This window comes from Zootermopsis nevadensis, unplaced genomic scaffold, assembly GCF_977971745.1.
Source record: "Zootermopsis nevadensis isolate Lab colony 2312 unplaced genomic scaffold, Znev_1.0 Znev_ptg000029l, whole genome shotgun sequence".
In the NCBI taxonomy this organism is placed as follows: Eukaryota; Metazoa; Arthropoda; class Insecta; order Blattodea; family Termopsidae; genus Zootermopsis; species Zootermopsis nevadensis.
In genome coordinates, this window is record NW_028259161.1 from 6,577,201 (window position 1) to 6,596,190 (window position 18,990).

Consider the following 18,990-nt stretch of genomic DNA (forward strand, 5'->3'; position numbering starts at 1 on the left):
TTTAACTGTTTCACCAGTTTCTTTTCCATGTGGCCAATTCTAATTAGACAGCACAGACTTGTGGCATGTAGTACACAGGAGGCAGCACTGTGCATGTGACGTCAGTGCAATCGATTTCCTACAGGAATGAGTGGCGCGGTGGGGGCAGGCGACCCCTGAGCCCGGGGAGCTGCGGCCCAGCAATGCGGGTTGCTGTCCTCGACATGTAGGGGAAATACACAGCGAACCCTGGCTAGACAAAATTTGAAGACTACAGAAAGGACCCTTAGTACCCCCCCTCCCTGCCTCAAGAGATCCACCGAGTCTACTGCTAACAGCGGAAGTACATCTATCTTTTGAAATCGAGGACTGTTTCCTAGTCAAGAATAAATGTAGAAGACTGAAAATTCGACAGAAATTTACTTAAAACACTTTAACATTTGAGATACTGAATATTTTATCTGTTAGTCAACCAGTTTTTGTTAAGGTCTTTCTAGAGGAATGAGGATTTATTTATTGGAAAAAAATATTACAATTTAGTGATCATAATAACAGCCTGAACCAGAAAATTTGATTTAACAAAAAAAAAATATATATATATATCTGAGTTTAGGTTTTACTGAGGTTTATTTTAATCCCAAAGTAGGCCTACATCAATAATTTCGAAATGTAGGGCTCAAATTCCAATCGGCTTCCCTTTGTTTCACTGTACGCTCTACAGGTCCTTCGTGACATTTCAGTGAAGTGAGGGAATTTGTTAATTCATTTCCATGTTATATATTACTCATTAAAACGAAAGGATACGTTCTAAGAAAATATTCCAACAAATACATATAATTTGATGTATTTGACCTCCGAAACTTCAGATATCATCGAGTAATATAAAACGTTTATCACATCCAAAAGCTGGAAAGAAGTGTTTGTGTTCTTTGCCACCTTCAAGCAGGCAGTTCAACTAAATAACATATAAAATTCATATTTCTGTCTACTGGGTTGTTGCGCTGTGTAGTTTGGTCGATGTTAACCAAAATTTCAGAGGTCATACTGCCTCCGTCATCAGGGCGATGAATAATTCATAATAATATTCATCGCCCTGATGACGGAGGCAGTATGACCTCTGAAACGTTGGTAAACATCAACCAGACTACACAGCGCAACAACCTAGAAGACAGAAATCTTCATACTCATCGCCCTGATGACGGAGGCAGTATGACCTCTGAAACGTTGGTAAACATCAACCAGACTACACAGCGCAACAACCCAGAAGACAGAAATCTTCATACTCAACGCCCTGATGACGGAGGCAGTATGACCTCCGAAACTTTGGTAAACATCAACCAGACTACACAGCGCAACAACCCAGAAGACAGAAATCTTCATTTTCACCGCCGTGAAAACCTCAAATCTTACGTAAAATTCGGCTCCTACCTACCAACGCGTCTCCATTATAGTGATGAACCGGTTAATGCTGTTTAGGTTCATAATCATCGTTTAATCTGAGGATTATACGGAACTCATAAGTACATTCTGCGGGCAGAATTCAGAGTTAAAGATAAAATATTAAATATTCAGAGCTATACCAACACTTTAAGTAAATTTCTTCTTCCTCGGCCCTAGAAGTTTTGTCTAGGAATTCCTATTTTCCAGTTACATATTAACTTATATGTACGTACAATTATATAACCAAAACACAGAATTATTTTCAAACACGACATAAAAATCAAGACTGAGAATTTTATTACCACAAAATTAATGCGTCTTTAATACTTCGTTATTTAATTATCAACAGAACTTATGTTAAGATGCAATGAGTAACTTAAAGAAGTGGAAGAACACAGGCTCTAGTCCAACTACAAACACCGTTAAGGGCCAAAAACATTTTATCAAAAGCAATTACTTATTTGTAAATGAGTATTAATAAAAGTAGGCGCGACTGAAAAAGTGAGCATGGCGACTGCGATAAGCTGAAGCTACACTGAAGTTTCGTTTCTTTCATATGATTCTGAACAAACAAACAAACAAACAAACAAACAGAAATAACAAAACCGTCATTGTGGCTTTTCTCTGTTTACATGTGACAAAGTTAATGAGGATAAAACGTTCTAATCTTCGAAAGAGATGCAAATTTTGGAAACACAAAGGACATTTGTTTTCTGACCAAATGCAACTGATCCCAATATTTTTACACAATAAATTTAATTAAGAGTGAAAAAACGTCATAGTTAATGCCGATGCTACTGCTTACTTAAATTAAAAAAAATAGAACAGTATTGTGGCCAAACTAAATGAACGAAATAATGAATAGATTTATTTTCATATATTGGCCTCAGTGACAAACGGTCGAACGGATGAAAGCAAGCAGCCATTTTTATATCTCGAATGGAAAAGCATAAAAAATATTACTCAGCCAGAATTGAGTGCGTAAACAGAGCCAAACAAATAACTCTCTAGGAAAAAAGATGTTGAAACTGACGTTGAAAGATGAAAACATATGACTGCATCGTACTAAAATACGCTGGCAACAAAATCCGCTTGTATCTTTTTATAACACTTGCAGAACCCCATTACATACCTCAAATAAAAAAAAGTAAAAACTTTATATTAACTGCGGTTAATAAAATAAACAGTTATAATTGTTAAAATGGGACATAACTACAAATTCACCCTGTGCTCGAAACATCGGGTTGTACAACAGCTGTACTCGTTATGCAGCGATGAATAAAATACATCTATTATTATTTACTGCAATTAGAAAGCACACAGTAGGGTAGATGCTGTGGCCTATTACAACGCAAAAAACCCTGCAGGACTGTAAGTCAGTCAAGGAAATTAATCTTTGAATGACAGACAAATTATAAAAGGTAACTGAGCGTCAAACAGAATATAAGAGAAAACGAATTTACGTTTTTCTGGCAGACATAAACGACGGACGTTGATAACTGATTCGCAATATTCATCGCTAAAAGTGGCCCGTTTCTTGGGAAATCAGAATAGACGAACCCGGCATCCCCAGACCACATTCATTTTCTAAAATATCATCCCAATAACCCCTTTTTATCCTCTCATCTGTAACTCCAAAGAGGAGGAGACTGATTCCTAAGTTTCTTATATAATCACGTGGTAGTCATCTCGCATTGAATGCAATGCGAGGTGACTAAATGTTAAGTAGGTAAGACGATGGAAAGAGACGGTCATGGAACATGGCGAAGTACTCTGCCGGCACTCACAGGAGATACTAAAGAGAATGTCGAAAACATCAAACAGGAGATCCTACATAACGACAGAAATTAGAAAGTGACGATTAAAAATATAATGATTTTACCGCTTTTGTAGCATGTTGGGTGCAAGAAAGGCAGTGTAATTACAATCAATATCAAAAACACAATTAATACCCTAAGGATGTAACGTTTTGGTGAATATACATTAAAGAAAGAGTTAAACAATTTTTCCAACAACCTCAATAATCTAGCGAAAGAAAGTTTAGGAACCAGAGATTTAGAAAGAAAACATCCATCGATATTCCGTTTGAAGAAGTGTACTTTATGAGAGACGCGGAATTTTTCATTTACTCTCCGATGTCAGTTGTCACTGGCAACTTGCAGCCACAGAAATTTGTGATCGCAAAGGCGGGAGGAGCCTCTTGTGTGACTCTCAGACCCTCTGCAGCAACCCCCATGTTCTATTTACGCATGCTCAATACGTTTGCGTGAAACACTCAAGAGCAATTGAGGTTAACACACTACTATGTAGTGCCTGTGGCTCGTTCCGACCCCTCTCTGTACAACTCTGTCTCTCTCCTCTAGTTCTCTGTTTTTGGTGCCTCCCTTAAACATCAATTTTCGTTTATGTATGACTAAAATCATTATTGGGAAAACAGAACTATTAAGCACACAATTTTACAACTGTAAAATTATGTCTCTACTCCAGAAATTTTTAGGTATCTCTGACTTGTTATATTCCCTAAAATATAATTTTATTTATATCTTATCAATATCTCGAATACGATAGGCAGATGAGTCGGCAATTGTAATAAAAATCTGTGCCTAAGTCCGTATTTATTTAAGCTCTTTATGCTTCGTTATGTTCGGTCTACTTGACTGGACTGAGCATAGCACTTGGAAACATTTTGGCGAAGGAACTTACAGTTATTCAATTTGAGACTTGAAGTACGCGATCCGGAAGACCACGAATTACATCTGAGCAAGTCCATGTCTACTTCACAGCCATTCATTTCTTTGTGCCACTTGAATTTAGTTTTACGTGTAAACAAGGCCTTTTTACGACACTGGGGGACTTGTAGATTGCATATAGCATCGAATAAGGTGCGTAAATTGTCATGAATATCTGGAAGGAGATGGTAATAGCATATGAATGTAGGGTCTGGGAAATTTTCGGACCAGTCAGCTTACCGACCGTGAATCTGACCAGGGTTGTCTCAAATCTGAAGCTGGAGTAATAACCACTACTTCACAAAGCTTCATTTATGAATTTACAAGGAAAATAAAGGGGTCAAATTAGAAAAGAAATGCTCTAAAGACCAATAAATATCACGATTTCTCTGGCTTAAAGACGACCGCGGCGTAAAACCAGCCGTTAACTGGAATATGATGCCAAGTTTGAGAATAAGTAAAGTAATTAGAACCAACTTTTTTAATATACAGCAGGTCTAACATATCTGCAATATTAATTTTCGTAGAGCGACGTTAAAGTGTGATTTGAGAAAGGTTGACGGTATTCGCTCGTCAGAACTGTAGTAAACTACGAAATACCTGTCATCCATTAGCACTGTATGACTTAACCCAAGAACTTGACAAACACTTGTGTACTCACGGTGGATGTTGAGCTTCCAACCGTCTTCCAGAGTGGTGTCATCAATAAGGGGTGTAGTAGCTCTGCACGTCAGGATCTTCCCGCTGTCCTCCATGGTCGGCACAAACGTCACTGTACTCGTGGTAGTGTTACCGTCAGGACTCGTCTGCAACAGAAGAGATCAGTAATGGGATGGGAGGACTTAAATACCACCAAACACTTCTTTGCTACGATGAAGAAGAATCTTCTGCAAAACATAAATATGCCTACTTTTTTCCTAGATTTTCAGTGCTGGAGTTCAGAGTACAACTTCGGCTTTAGCGTGAGAGCCTGTTATACGCCTACTTTCCTTCTAATGCGTCAGACTATAAAACATACATACGACAAATACATAATTCACAAATCCATTTCTGTGCGTATTCTGGACTGGTACAATTTCGTATGCGTCTCAGGCGTCATACATAACCCATTCCAAGACTTGGCGTTTTCTGGGGAATTTTTTTTAACAGATTTTCTAAGGTTTATTTTTAAAAGACCTACACAGAATACAACGCAGAAGGAGCGGACACACATCCATGCTTCGAGTGGGATTAGAATCCGCTGGGATTAGCGTTCAAGCGGTCAAAATCGTGAACGCCTAGATCACGCGGCTTCTCTCATGGGACTAGTACACATCCCCACTTCGTTACATCTGTACGATGTAACTTCAAACATTTCGCTCCGTCCCATGTTTGTAATTTAATTATTAACATGTGATAAATATGTCATACAGAATATGTTCAGTGCACAACATTTCATTTGCCTATCTCCATGGTCCATTAGTTATCGTTATCAAACCGAAAGAATTCTTGCTGCCACCATGTTGATGTCACAGAGTGTACTGTCGAATGATGAAGCACGAGAGAATTATAAATGACGTATTGGTAAGAACGTAAAAGGTAACAGTCTTCACATATTTCAGTAAACACTAACCTCATTTCATAGAGGGACTACAGGAAACAGGGACTAGCTATAATTAGAACAGCTCATGAGGCCAAGATTTCAACACGGGAGAGACCTCTTGAATGAGAAAAGGATATGTTAATCAAAATGATGTAACGTCCTATTGTTCAAATTTGAGCAAGAAATCTGAAATCTGGCAGTAAGATAAAATGTGTAGAGATATTAGGAATGAAAGTTGGGCAAAGAAGCCGATTATGGGCTTCTGGGTTGTGATGACGTGTAGTCTTGTATGCGGTTAGGTGGTTGTGGTTATCTACCTACAAGACTACACGGCATTGCACCAGAAGACCACAATCGACTTTACCACCGTCGTCAGAACCTTAAATCTCTGCTTCGTAAAGAAGTTTTTAAAGGAAAGATTACGGACGGACGTAACGATAGACACGTAAGATAGCGAGACTTCAACTATGGACACTGCAATCCACTCTTCAGTTAGGACTTCCGCTTGGCATTGGGAATTATATGGTTCGAATCTCGACTCAAAGATTGAAGTAAATCCTATAACATTGTCACAATTTATCCAATGTCAATGTTTTAGCTTCTTGTAGTACTTTTACTATCGCGAAATAAATCGAGGTGCTTGGATCCTATAAATCCATTCACAACGTTAAACAGAGAAAATATTTCTATTGACATCGTTAATTACTCCCTAATTATTCAAGTGGTCAGCTAATTACATGACTGGCAAGATTATAATGGCTACAGATACGTTTTAACAAAACAATATAAAAAACGTATTAAAATTTCATCTGAATAATAAAATAAAATAAATTAAAAATAAATAAACAAGCATTATTATGATTCTAAAGACCTATATGTAATTCGAAGAGATAAACCCCTAATCATTAACCAGTTTTAATCAAACTCAATAGAAATGCTCGCAGAAGCCAAGATACAATGAAGTCATTAATAGTTAAATCTGTCAGGTTATAAACGTTTAATTACAAATTTCGCATAAAAGCTGCTAAACACTTGAAACAAAGGCCGAGCACAGAAATTAATCAAGTCGATCCAGAATAGGCCTATATGAAAACTTCAAAGTACAACTGAACTGTATAATACAGATGTAGACAGTAAAAACATATTTTAGTCTATTTTACATACAGGCATACCAGTCGAATGTAAGCAACATTCTTGCTGTAATTCACTTCATGAATATATTTTTCATTAAAGCTTTCAGGTGAGAGGAAACGTCCCAAAGATTAAAAATGAATGAACTGGCGATAGCGGTGAGCTGGCCTAGACATCAGAACTGCGCGCTGTATTGGACGCGAAACAGAAACGTATGATGTTGAATGTCATGTTGTAGAATGTGGATGAGATTCAACTTAACATTACCTTTCCACAATAATAAGACTGTAAAAAAACTGAGGCATACACCAACCATCGACAAAAATTAAAATATGTCTGTCTTCTGGGTTGTTGTAGCATGGTAGTTTGGTTTAATAACGTTACAGAGGTACTCGCTACCTCCATCTTCGACGATCGCAACATCCTAGAAGACAGCCATCTTCATAATCGCTGCCGTGAGAACATGAAATCTCACAAGACTCAGACAGACCTAAAGACAGAAATGGAAAACAAGACAGAATATAGTATGATGAAAAGACTGAATAAATTAAAAAGGGACGACACAAATGAAAAGAGGAAACAAATAACGAAATAAAAAGAAAGCAGAGTGTAACATAAATATGAGTAATAAGAAGCAATTGGACAGAACAGAGACATGCATTAATTGTAAATGAAATACAAGAAAAGTATAAATTGAAGTGAAAGAAATTTAAGCGATGCAAATGAACATTAAAAACGGTAAAATGCGAAGGCGAGGAGAAAGATAAAATAGTAAAAAGTATAATATAAGGGAAAAAGGACGGAGAAAAGAAAAAATGAAAAAAAGTCATTCGTCCCTCATTATACTGTGTTTCACCAATTTCACCGATAGCCTCAAAGAAGAGAAAGTGGATGAATGGAGCCTTACTTGACAGGCCATACTATATTCAGTAAGGCCAGACACTTTATAACCTAAACCTGCCACCAGTAATCAATCGCCAGTGGCGAAGCAAATGGAATTCACTAAACCCCTTCTACCACTGTACCTTGAGGATCAATACATCAAGGTAGCGTTCATGCTGTCATGTGTCTGTCAGAAGTTATCTGAGCGGTAGTAGCAGGGGAATCGTAGCAAATACAGGAGTCAGGGCCACTACCTTGAGGGTTTCGAAGTGATTGCCTTTTAATGTAAGGGCAGAAGGTACTGCAGTCAGCATAGCATCTACGCCTCTCTCACTGCCTGTCTGTCTGTCCTGCTGGCACTGACGTATGGACCTCGAGGTCTTGAGTGATGAAGGAAGTGGCTCGGTGAAAATCCAGTAACTTTCAGATTCAATTCTTCATACGACCGTATTTTGGATTTACAGGAATGGAGGACCCGTGTTTCAACTGATGGTCTGCACAAGATCATGTTTTCTTCGGATCAACAACCACAATTAGTGGATTTTATATGTTTCATAGACGAAATGCTTAAGTGAACGTGTAACAGGGACATATTGCCTGTTATTCATCACTTTTCATCTCCGAATCTATGAATGCGATTTCGATGAAGTTTTGTTTCGGATATCTATTCATGATAAGTTGCGAATAATTTTAAATATGGCATATTTTAGTGCATTATTAACACTTACATTGCATGCACTTCAGTACAAATTTCACAAATACTCTAAAACGAATTCTTCTTCTCTAATTAACGGATTAGGCCGATGGCCTGTTCTGACTTCTATGAAATCCACCTTCTGCGTGGTCTTCCAGAATCTCTTCTTCCTTTGGGTCTACACAAAGGGTCTGTTTCTGCATTCGTCCTTCTACGATCATTTCCACATGTTCTAGCCAATCTTGCCTGTGTCTTCTTATTCTGTCATTAATTGAAAACACTCCAAACTCTTTTCTTATGCCTTCATTTCTGATATTGTCCAGTCTTGTACATCCCTTTACAGATCTTAAAAATTTCATCTTCGCTGTTTATAATTTTTGTATGTCTCTTTAACTCATTGTCTAACATTCACTTCCATATAGTAGTGCAGAAACAGCCATCACGTGATAAAAGTTTATTTGTGTATCTTTTCGAGTTTTCCCTTTAAACGTTCGCCTAATAGTGTCACGCATTTGGGAATAGTTTTGATATAACTGCGTGCAATATCATAAAACAAACATTTCTAGGTATGATCATACCATTCCGAAACAAATATGAATTAACTTCAACACACAAATAATATATCAGAATACAGAGGTAGACAATCAGATTTTGAAAATACATGAACAGCCAGAGACCATATTGATGGTTCCATTGTCGAGCACACATACCGCACATCCATTCTGCTCATTTCATAACATATTTCTGACATAATTATACCCAGAGTTTGTGTTGTGCCTATCGGAATCTACACATCCATCCCAGACTGTTAGATTATTTATGGCAGAGTTCCATCAAAAACAATTGCTGAATGGTACATGATTTCGGCTCACATCACTTTCTGTTCTAGTGTATGCTAGTTTTATACAGCTTTCTATTTGTTAGATAATATTGGCACGTGTATTTAAATTGTGTCCTTCTGTTGGCATGTGAGGCAAAACCCTTTGACTCTTTTTGAATTCCGATTGCCAGCTATCTGATCCACCAAGAGTTCAATTCATTTACAACCGCTCAGTAGGGTGGGTGATCACTATGGCCACGGCAGGTCTACCACCTGAACCATAACCTCAAACCTCACTCTGTTGCGTGGGAAACGACAGCCAGGATTCTACCGCATAGTTTTATGGTTCAATTACATCAATTCCTGATCTCACCGAAACTGCCCTAACTGGTTCAGGAGAGAATGAAGAGTTTTCACGGACAATGGTCCAGTTCGTTTGTTTATCTGTCATCTCCCTCTGCATCCCTCAACATTTTTCGTTGCATTGTCATCAAACAGTAATTAGCTGTACCGAAAGTCCACCACCTCACTGACACATAATAACACACCGCGTTTAATTCTATTATTTCTGCATCTAGAAATACAACTCCATTAAACAATAATATGTGAATAATCAAGTAAGCGTGAAATTAAGAATCTTCTATCGTTCTACAATGACCACATTTTTACAAAAAGCTAACTCCCGTCATAATTTCCGTGACGACTTATTTTGCAGCCGACACATCCATACACAAACATTTCAGAGGACTTTTTATTTCGTGTTTGTGTTCCGTTGGAAACAGAGGTTAATTAAAGATAAACTCGAGGTACATCAAGATAAATCATCACATGATAACGTGTTTTTCAACCGTGCAATGCTAGTACAATCTGTAAAAAAAAAAAGCCAATTTATAAGAGGAAAATATTTTCTTTTGAAATTGTACTTTCTTGCTGCAGTATTCTTCTGGTTTTATATTTTCATACAGAATGTAAAACTGACTTCTAGTACAGAGTCTTCGTGAGGGTTGAAATTTCTGCGGCTGTTCAAGGAATTTACAATTCTATAGAATGTAAGGGTTCATCAGTGGGACCACAGCATCCCACCACCTCAACGCATTCTTAGTTCGTATCAACACAAACGTCTTACACAAAACGAGTCTCAATATAATCTTCTCACCTACGATTTCGTGTCTCAGGTGACCAACTTCCATAATATTTCAAAAAGTTAGTTTTATCCTTTCTGCGTTCCTTTTATTTATGAGAAAAATAAACAACTTTAAACGTATATCTTTTTAACACACCTGTTGTAATAGCGCTTCACAATCGTTTCCATCCTAAAATGTTAGAAAGACCACCTAATATATGTTGTTAACGCGAAGTATTAGAAGCTATTTGTTATATTATGTTCATGACAGAGAAAAAACATAAATACCTAACGACATGCGGACAAAGCCAATGCTAGACAAGCGTACATTGAGATAAAAGACAGTTTACATCGTGTAATTGAAACTGAGGGGTCATAACATAAGACGCATGGGCTGATGACTGTTGTTTCTGAATTTCCCCTAAACATTTCCATTTAACAGAAACTTATATACAAATATCCTTGCAATGAGAAGTTTCAAGTACCCCTTTATCCCTCAACACATCAACTGTATGCATTTAGACAAAGATCAGCTTTGCGCGATGGCTTTAGTTTTCAGTTCCTTTAACTGCAACTCTGTTAAGTTCGTGTAAAGGACTGAATGCCATTAAAAGCGGATTCTTGTAAGATGTATGCATGTGCAAAAATTAATATTTAATATATATTGAGTAATGGTAAATCAAATTTCATTTCCTTGCTAAAAATATCTTGAGAGGGCATTAATGAGAAGCAATATCCGAAGACAGTAATAAAACTGAATATGAACAGAAGGGTTGCCCACTAAACGTCATGTTCAATACCTCTCATAAAGTAACTATCCAACTACCTTTTCACCGCCATGGACTACTTATAGACAGCAAAATTATCGGTTTTAAAATAAGAATGCGACACACGAAACAAGCAAAGTTTTCATGCGTGGTGTCTGACGAATGACATTTTCTGCTGTTCGGAACTTCTTCGACGTCGTGACTTTAGCGAACAGATCGACAGCCACGAGCCACAACCCAGTCCACACTCTCACCGCTATTTGTTTCATGGTACATTTTAGTATTAATTATCCATCTACGTCTAGGACCTCCAAGTAACCTCCTTGTTCAAGGTTTTTCGACCTAAACCTTGTATTCATTCTCCAGATCCCAAATCCGTGCTACATGTCCAGTTCATATGATCCTCCTTGACTTGATCACCTCAATAATATCTGGTGTTTCACAATAAAATAGATGAAAAAGCAATTCTAAAAAATATATATCAAGTCTTCAATAGGGTTTAATATTTCATACTGCAGTAAAAAAAAAAGGCTGTCAATTTTTACATTCTTTTCAGAGCTGACAGTGGGAAACCCGCAACGATAAGGCGTCACGAACAAAGCGTGTCAGTGGTTAATACTAGTTGAGTAGTTTGTGTTTTTTTTTAAATTATTTCAGTTTGCTGTAACTGGAGCAGCAATTCACTTTGGCAAAATGTCGCTGGCACTTTCAACACGCATTCGCTTTGTCTGTCTGTTCCAACTGACGAATAGGTGACAAAGTACAATGTATCATTCCGGTGCCTAATAAAATTTATCACACTACTACGTTACTGTCGAATAAAAAAACTGGCTGTATTTCCAGATTGATTATACCGCTAGGTATGTTTTATTTTAACCCATTCAGTTTTCCATAACTTTTATAAAGAATGGAGAAAAATTGTGACGAAACTCAGGAAGCTCAAAATTGTGCACTGCATTTATTCAATGGTGACGTCCTGTTGGATATTTACAATTGTCCTATAGTCACGTGTCTAAACCTTTTTCACATTAACGAGGTCTGCTATAGCATAAACCATGTAACTAAGGCTTTACTTACTGATAAAAAAAGGCGATTCAAATGCTGTGTGCTATGTTCTTACGTAAGGATTTCACTGTCCGAATGCGTGGGGGCGGTGTTGGGGTGGTTGTTGTTGTTGTGGATGAAGAATTGCCTGATTTATGACGCGCGAGTGTTTGGGGATCGTTCTCAGATAGGAAGCAAGTTTATGAGGAGCCATCTAACACATAGTCAAGTTACTTAGGCTCTTCTGACATAAACATGCTTCCGTAAGCTGTTTATCCCTTTTTGTACGGGACGGGCCAAGATATTATTTATTTCTCTCCACATCATAACACTTAAAAAAATTTAATAGCCTACTCTCAAGTGTGCATGTTAGCAACTACTTCTGCCACAATAATACTTGCTCCATTAAGCTCTATAACCTTTTAATTTGAAACCCCTTTAAATACTGTTAACATTTAACTGAAGAAAAAAGTAATTCCTGCATTATGCAATGTTGTTTTGTAGTCTGACTTGAAACAAGCCCGAGGTTAGATCCGTGATTTCTGAACAATACCATTACTGTAATTTCTTTGCAAGCCGATATAGGCCAAATACTTCCCGAGGCATCTTGCTATTTCATCTGGCATCAATAACCCACTTGGCTCTGTAGACTATATATTTTTAACGCTATAAGTACCATATAATGAAGGAAAATAAAATTCAACTGACAAATTAATGTCAGTCTCCCATACGCGTTAACATCTGTAACCTTCAGATGGTCCGGCAGATTGTGCGATCGTACCAATGGGTTGTGTGACTTTAGGAAACTTAAACTCCATAAATTTTTACCATGTCTAATGTTGCCAAAGTTGGGCTTATGGATATGCGGCGACAGAAACAGCTCTTCTTTTGACCTGTTCTCTTTTAGTCAGGCAGAACTCCCAAATTTGAAAATAATGATTAGTATGATAAGCATTTGTAAAAACTGAAAAGTTTTGGTGGGCGGTATCGCTTCTGACGAACAGTAGGAAGCCAAACAGCATTCGTTTGACAAATCCTAATATAGGCCTCCAATATCAATTTAATCTAAATACGTTGTAAATTTTAGAAGCGAGACGTGATGACGGATGGATGCAGAAACACGGCCTGTCCATTACGCACACCCTGCAAATATGGCATAGACATGGGTACTGTCCAATAATACACGAATCGTGGCAGGTAGCCAACGCTTGAATAAACTGAGCAGACATGTGTGTGGATGCACTTCTCTGTAGAGTCTGTTTACACTCGGGAGTTACTCCTTTCAAATTTTTTCCGGATTACTGGTTATCTTGAAATTTTTCGTGCTTTTTTCTCAATCCTTCTACGTGAATGTTGCGATATCTGTCTACGAGTTGAATAAGGATGTGGGTATTCTCATGCCTGGTAGATAGGGATTTGGAATTAGCCGGCTGTGGCAATGGAACCTTTGTAGTTGTAACGGCGCCCATGGATATAGGTTACAGTTGTTGACAGGCTGCAGGGCCTGAGGAATGGAAAAGTACGAGTACTTTTATTTTGGTTTATTTAATTACGCAGAGTCGAACGACAGGATGATTGAATAATAATTAATTGGAAATTATATGAAAGCTGTCAGAGCGTAATTTAAGGTACTATCCCAATGTTTGTCTGAGCGGAGTGAGGAAAACCACGATGAAGCTTCGGGCAGAAATTTTAAGTCTGGACTTCCTGGATACAAATCAGGAAATCTAACCCCTCGGTAGGAATGCTGGTATTCTGACAATGGATCCTTTGCATTGTGTTGCTAATTACAACCACAAACTATTATGGTAAATGATAATGATAATGGCAGCTAGTTTCCCCACCCTCAAGCTTCTCAAGTCCAATATAACTGAACGTAATTACGAGTTACTCTATGATCACATTTCGGATTCCACCTGTACGTAGTACAGATAATTTTAGTTAAGTTAGAAGTTTAATCAACTTTAAGGGAAAACGTTGGTATATCTCACTGCTAGTTATCCAAATATGTCTATTAAAATGTGGAAAATGTATAGTTTGGTATAGTTACTACGATAAGGAATAGAAGGCCGGTAGGGGTGGAAAAAAATTTCTTCGCTCCCAGGTATAGAAATGCTCTGTGTACCACGCAACCTAGTGTCCAGCGATGTACCGGGAAATATTTCCCTCTTGGTAATGCCTTGTCCTTCCCAGGACATGACGTTTAACACTAACCTCAATCTAGCGCCGAGGTTAAGAATGTGAGGAGCTGTACATCTACTTGATCCATTATTCTTAATTAAGCACCAGGGACATCTTTACCTTTAAATGCAAAACTTTACCGACAATTTGAGACGTGATATTTTAAAAGACATTGAATTAGTAAGTGAAAATTGTATCTAAAACATTTTAAGAGGGCCATCCTAATGCGTGTCAGATGTGCCATTGCTTTTAAAGACAACACATAATGTAAATGCTCGTGTCAAATATTTTACTGTGGTACGAATTGGGATCGAAGGAGCTTATACCTTTTTCAATCTTGTCAGAGAGCATTTCGAAAGAAACTTTCTAATGTACAGTACTGACAGATGAAGAGTGACCCTGATCGGGTTAACGCCAACGAGTGTGGCTGTAAGAGGGAACAAGGCGACAATGAAATTTCCTTCAAACACTACACAGCACCTCAACGCCAGGCGCGTCTATCTTATTGACAATTAAGTTAAATCTCTCTCTACGTCTTTGTAACCTAAAAGGATTTCTTGTCCAGTGGTTCAACCTACAAGCTGCCAACTTAACGAAACTAAAAGAAAGAGAAGGTTGCCGCTGAGTGGTTATCACTCCTGCTTCATATTCGGTATATTCCCGGTCAAGAACCCGGGTTATCCTGACTCAGATGCTCGTAGTATCGTGCAGTCCCACCAGAAAAAATACCGGGATATTATCTAAAGATAAGTCACGACCACTTCCTTCAATATCCTCTTCAGTTCGTTATTCATTCATTGACTAACCTAACATTCGACGCTACATAGTCTGACTACTGGCAGCGTCGTTAAATGAGCCATACATTGTGAAAGCTTATAAAATGGTATTTCGTTCTTAGTGCGTTACGCAGGATGTTCAGATGCATCTCAAGTAACGCAGGATAACAGACATCCAGCTCCTCCACAGCGGAACATCTCCCGCGTGCTCAGTAACTCTCACGTTTTCAATATATACCCTGCACAGTGTCTATTAGAGTCAATATTCTGTCATCTACCTGTAGGCTATAAGATGATTCAATCTTAGAAAGATGCTTTTGTATAATAAGAATCTAATCATTTAAAAGTCATCCCAGGCTTCCTCCAGAAGCTGAGAAAAACCACGACTAACCTCAGACATGATAGCTTGTGCTTGGACCGAGACTGGAACCGCGTATTTCTCACATAAGATAATATAATGACACCGAAACACCAAACATTTCAGTGATTATTACTTTATTAAAGGAACGCAACTGAAGTTAGGCAGTATCTCTGAAATAACTTCATGTATTACAGACACGAGCTCACTAACAACTAATTAAGTTGTACTAGTTACAGACATCACATTGCTTTAAGTAAAAAATTATTCTTACGCTTATTTAGTTAAGTATCTACCGCAAGAAAAATATGTTTCAAGTGAAAGTTGATATTAATAGTGTCCATCTTATATGTAACGGGATAAACGTTGAACGATCACTAGTGTTCCATAAAAATAGCTGATAAAACAAAACATTGGATTCCTGTAACTAAGGGACAGATGAGCCAAATTTGGTTTATCCTAAAAGTTTTTAGTATCCTATGCAAAATCAAAACATCCTTTCAGCAGCTTCGGAGATGAAAAATGTGGATGGCATGACGGAACCTTCACATTATGTGTTCATTGTATACCTTTCATTCAAATAAAGTGCACAGATTAGCAAAGCATAAATGTTGGGCTAAGTATAGTTAACTGTTTTCCTCTGTAAAGGCTCTAATCCTTGCATCAGACTCAGGACTGCCTGAGTGGAGCCCTAACTGCTGTCTACACCGGTAAATGCGTCGTATGGACTAACATTGCACAACGTCAACCCCAAATACGGGTAATAGCATCACTACGATGCAGAGACTTCGCATATCACCATATGAACTTTCAGTTAGATTCTTACAGTTTCTCTCGTGTTCCGCAGGGGGATGCTACCCTTCCACCAGTTCATCATTGGAGGTGGTCTCGCTCCCACAGCTTCGCAGTCCAACTCGTACGTATTGTCGGCTGAGAGGGGATGGTTTTCTCCCTGAAGTCTAACCCACAGAGGTCGAACTGTAACATAAAAATATATGAATTATTTATACAATGTTGAATTGTGTACTTATTTCTGAATATCTGAGCATTAAAACACGCGGATTTCTTAAGTTTTGTCAGTATTACGACACTATTTTATCGACCTGATGCTTTTATGCTCTGGTCTGAAAATTAGCAACAAAGAAATAGCAAGAATTGCACACAGTGACACGAAAATAAGTTGCAATAACATATTTAAAGGAGACAGGCCTAAGCGCACTGAAAAGAGCAGAGGAAGTTTAAAATATGAAGAATGCTAAAAATAAATACCTTTCCTGGAATGACCATGGAAAGAAAGTTGGGGGGAGAATAACTGGTGTGCTACACCATTACGTATGAATTACGATGTTTTATTCATCTTCGAAGACAAAGAAAAGTATAACTCCATGCATTCTTAACCTCGGCACTACAAGGAGGAAAACGATCTGCTTCATACGCTGGATTTTAATCCCTGCAAGAAGAAATAAAATCATGGTACCCACTGAATAGAAGGCTGTGGTGGGCCCCAGAACCGGCACAGAACAGTGACGAAGAGATCAATCCCAGCACAGCTGGAATTCGAACTTCGGTCTTCATTTTACTGACTGAACCGTTAAACTATAAATCAATGGTGAAATAAAGGCAGGAGACAAATCGAACTCTGACGCTGAAAACTTGAAAAGGAAACCCATAAAATGGTTTCATGATTCTTTTTTACTAGGTTTTTCCACTTCCGGAAGTAACTCTTTTTATTTCTAGTCGCCACGTGTACTAAATAGACCTCAGTTCTTTGTCCGAAGTCTCCCCACGCCTTATTTTATATAATGTCGGTTCTAAGCAATTGTAGTTTAAGGGAGGGAGACTGTACACTGAGGCATAGTTGGAGCTTTCGCTCGATCTCTTGGCGCTATTCTACAACCACTGCGAGTTACTTCCTCTTGGCTTCTCTGAAGAGTCCGACCTAAAGCTTAACAAATGCCTTGTAATGCCCTGTGATTCTTGTTTCATGCTCACAACAGGAACTTCCAACCGCAAATCTTATTAGAGGTTCGCGGCTCCTTTACTGTAAGCTGTACGTTCAATCTAACGGTAGACCAATAAGGCCGTGTGGACTACTGAAACTCTACATGGGTGAGACCGAAAACTAAATCGTGGTTATTTTACAAGTATTGTATTTCACAGATTCAAGGTATTTGTGCCAAACTACTAACATTATCTGTGAGAAAACTGGTAAGAGTGCAGCATTAATACAGTGATGGTGCATGTAACTTGCAAAGGCAGTGGTGTATTGGCAACGAACATACCGGGAGAGTGGACAGAACTGCTGCTTCATGTTTGAAAGGTCTGAGTTCAATTACTGGCTCGGAGACTGTCTGCCCTCAATACAGTTTTTCGTTAATTTCCTCCGTCTCTATAGAAAATTACCGGGATTGTGTCTTAAAATAAATCACAGCAGATTTCCACCACATTATACCCCTAAATACCAACGTAGTTGAGAAAGCTTCATTCAATGAACGAATAAAAACTGGATTTTGACATGTCACGTTCGTCATGAGTATACCGACTGTGTTCATCTTCGTCAAATAACTACCACGGGGCAACTTATCTGTTGACCTTGGTGCTCCTGTCTCGCATGTCCTGTAGGTACAACAAATTATACAACGTTATTCCCAACTCCTTTCGACACCAGTACGCCCATGGTCTGATGTGAAATAGTATCTGAATGATTAATTATTAGGTTATTCAGCGATGATATTATATTAGGAGGTTCACAGGTTATAAAAAAACGTCAAATGAGATGGAAAGATGATTATGAATAGTGGAATTCGCCAGATAGCCTAAATAAATGCAAGATAACCAACCCGCCCAGGACTCAAACCACATACCTCCATAATTAAACGTCGACAGCGTTGCAGCTACATCAGCATTCTTGGTCATGTGACACTATCCTGAACTTAATCCGAAACAATCGCGTATTCTGTATCTCATACAGCAAAATATTAGTCAAACAGCGGTTAAACGCGAATGCTAGAGTAAGTAAACATTTCCGATCTTCTGAATCGAAGCACTGTTCGCTTCCTCAATCTTTGGCAATTGACATAAATGAAGATGTAAGGTCGCTATCGACATCCTCGTATCGAGTATCGATAGTGTGTGCCAGATTGATTTAGCGAAGGGGTTTCTGGTGCTTTGAGCTGGATCAAGATAACTGAGCTTGAATGAGGAGTACCAGACTTTGAACGAACTAACACGTAAAAGATAGATTCTACAGACTGCCCAGCTTAGTGCGTTTGTTTTGATACGAGATTCTTAAAACTGCAGTTCGTGTTCCGGGGGATATTTTGAACACATTATAGGTTAGGTTTCACAGGACGTATGTATTAATTATCTTCTAACTTCATGGTGCAGTTTAATTGAAAACCTTTTCTTCAGCAGGTTTCGCACCTCTGAAGAATCCGAAATTGTGTCACTGTATTGACAAAGGAGCATCATCAGACCCTATTCA

At 38.3% G+C, this 18,990-nt stretch overlaps 1 protein-coding gene across 5 annotated transcripts in view; it reads right to left on the minus strand.

Moving 5' to 3' along the window:
* LOC110836165 (nephrin) overlaps window positions 1-18,990 on the minus strand; it is a 700,179-nt gene that overhangs the window by 45,669 nt on the left and 635,520 nt on the right. For all 5 annotated transcript variants that reach the window (XR_015537708.1, XM_087358243.1, XM_087358240.1 and 2 more), the window contains 2 exons: window positions 16,333-16,484; window positions 4,810-4,954 (listed from right to left, as the gene is read on the minus strand). Coding sequence is in view for 4 of the 5 variants with exons in the window: in XM_087358243.1 (XP_087214369.1) it covers window positions 4,810-4,954; window positions 16,333-16,484 (297 nt within the window). In the remaining variant the exon portion in view is untranslated. The remainder of the gene's footprint in view (window positions 1-4,809; window positions 4,955-16,332; window positions 16,485-18,990) is intronic.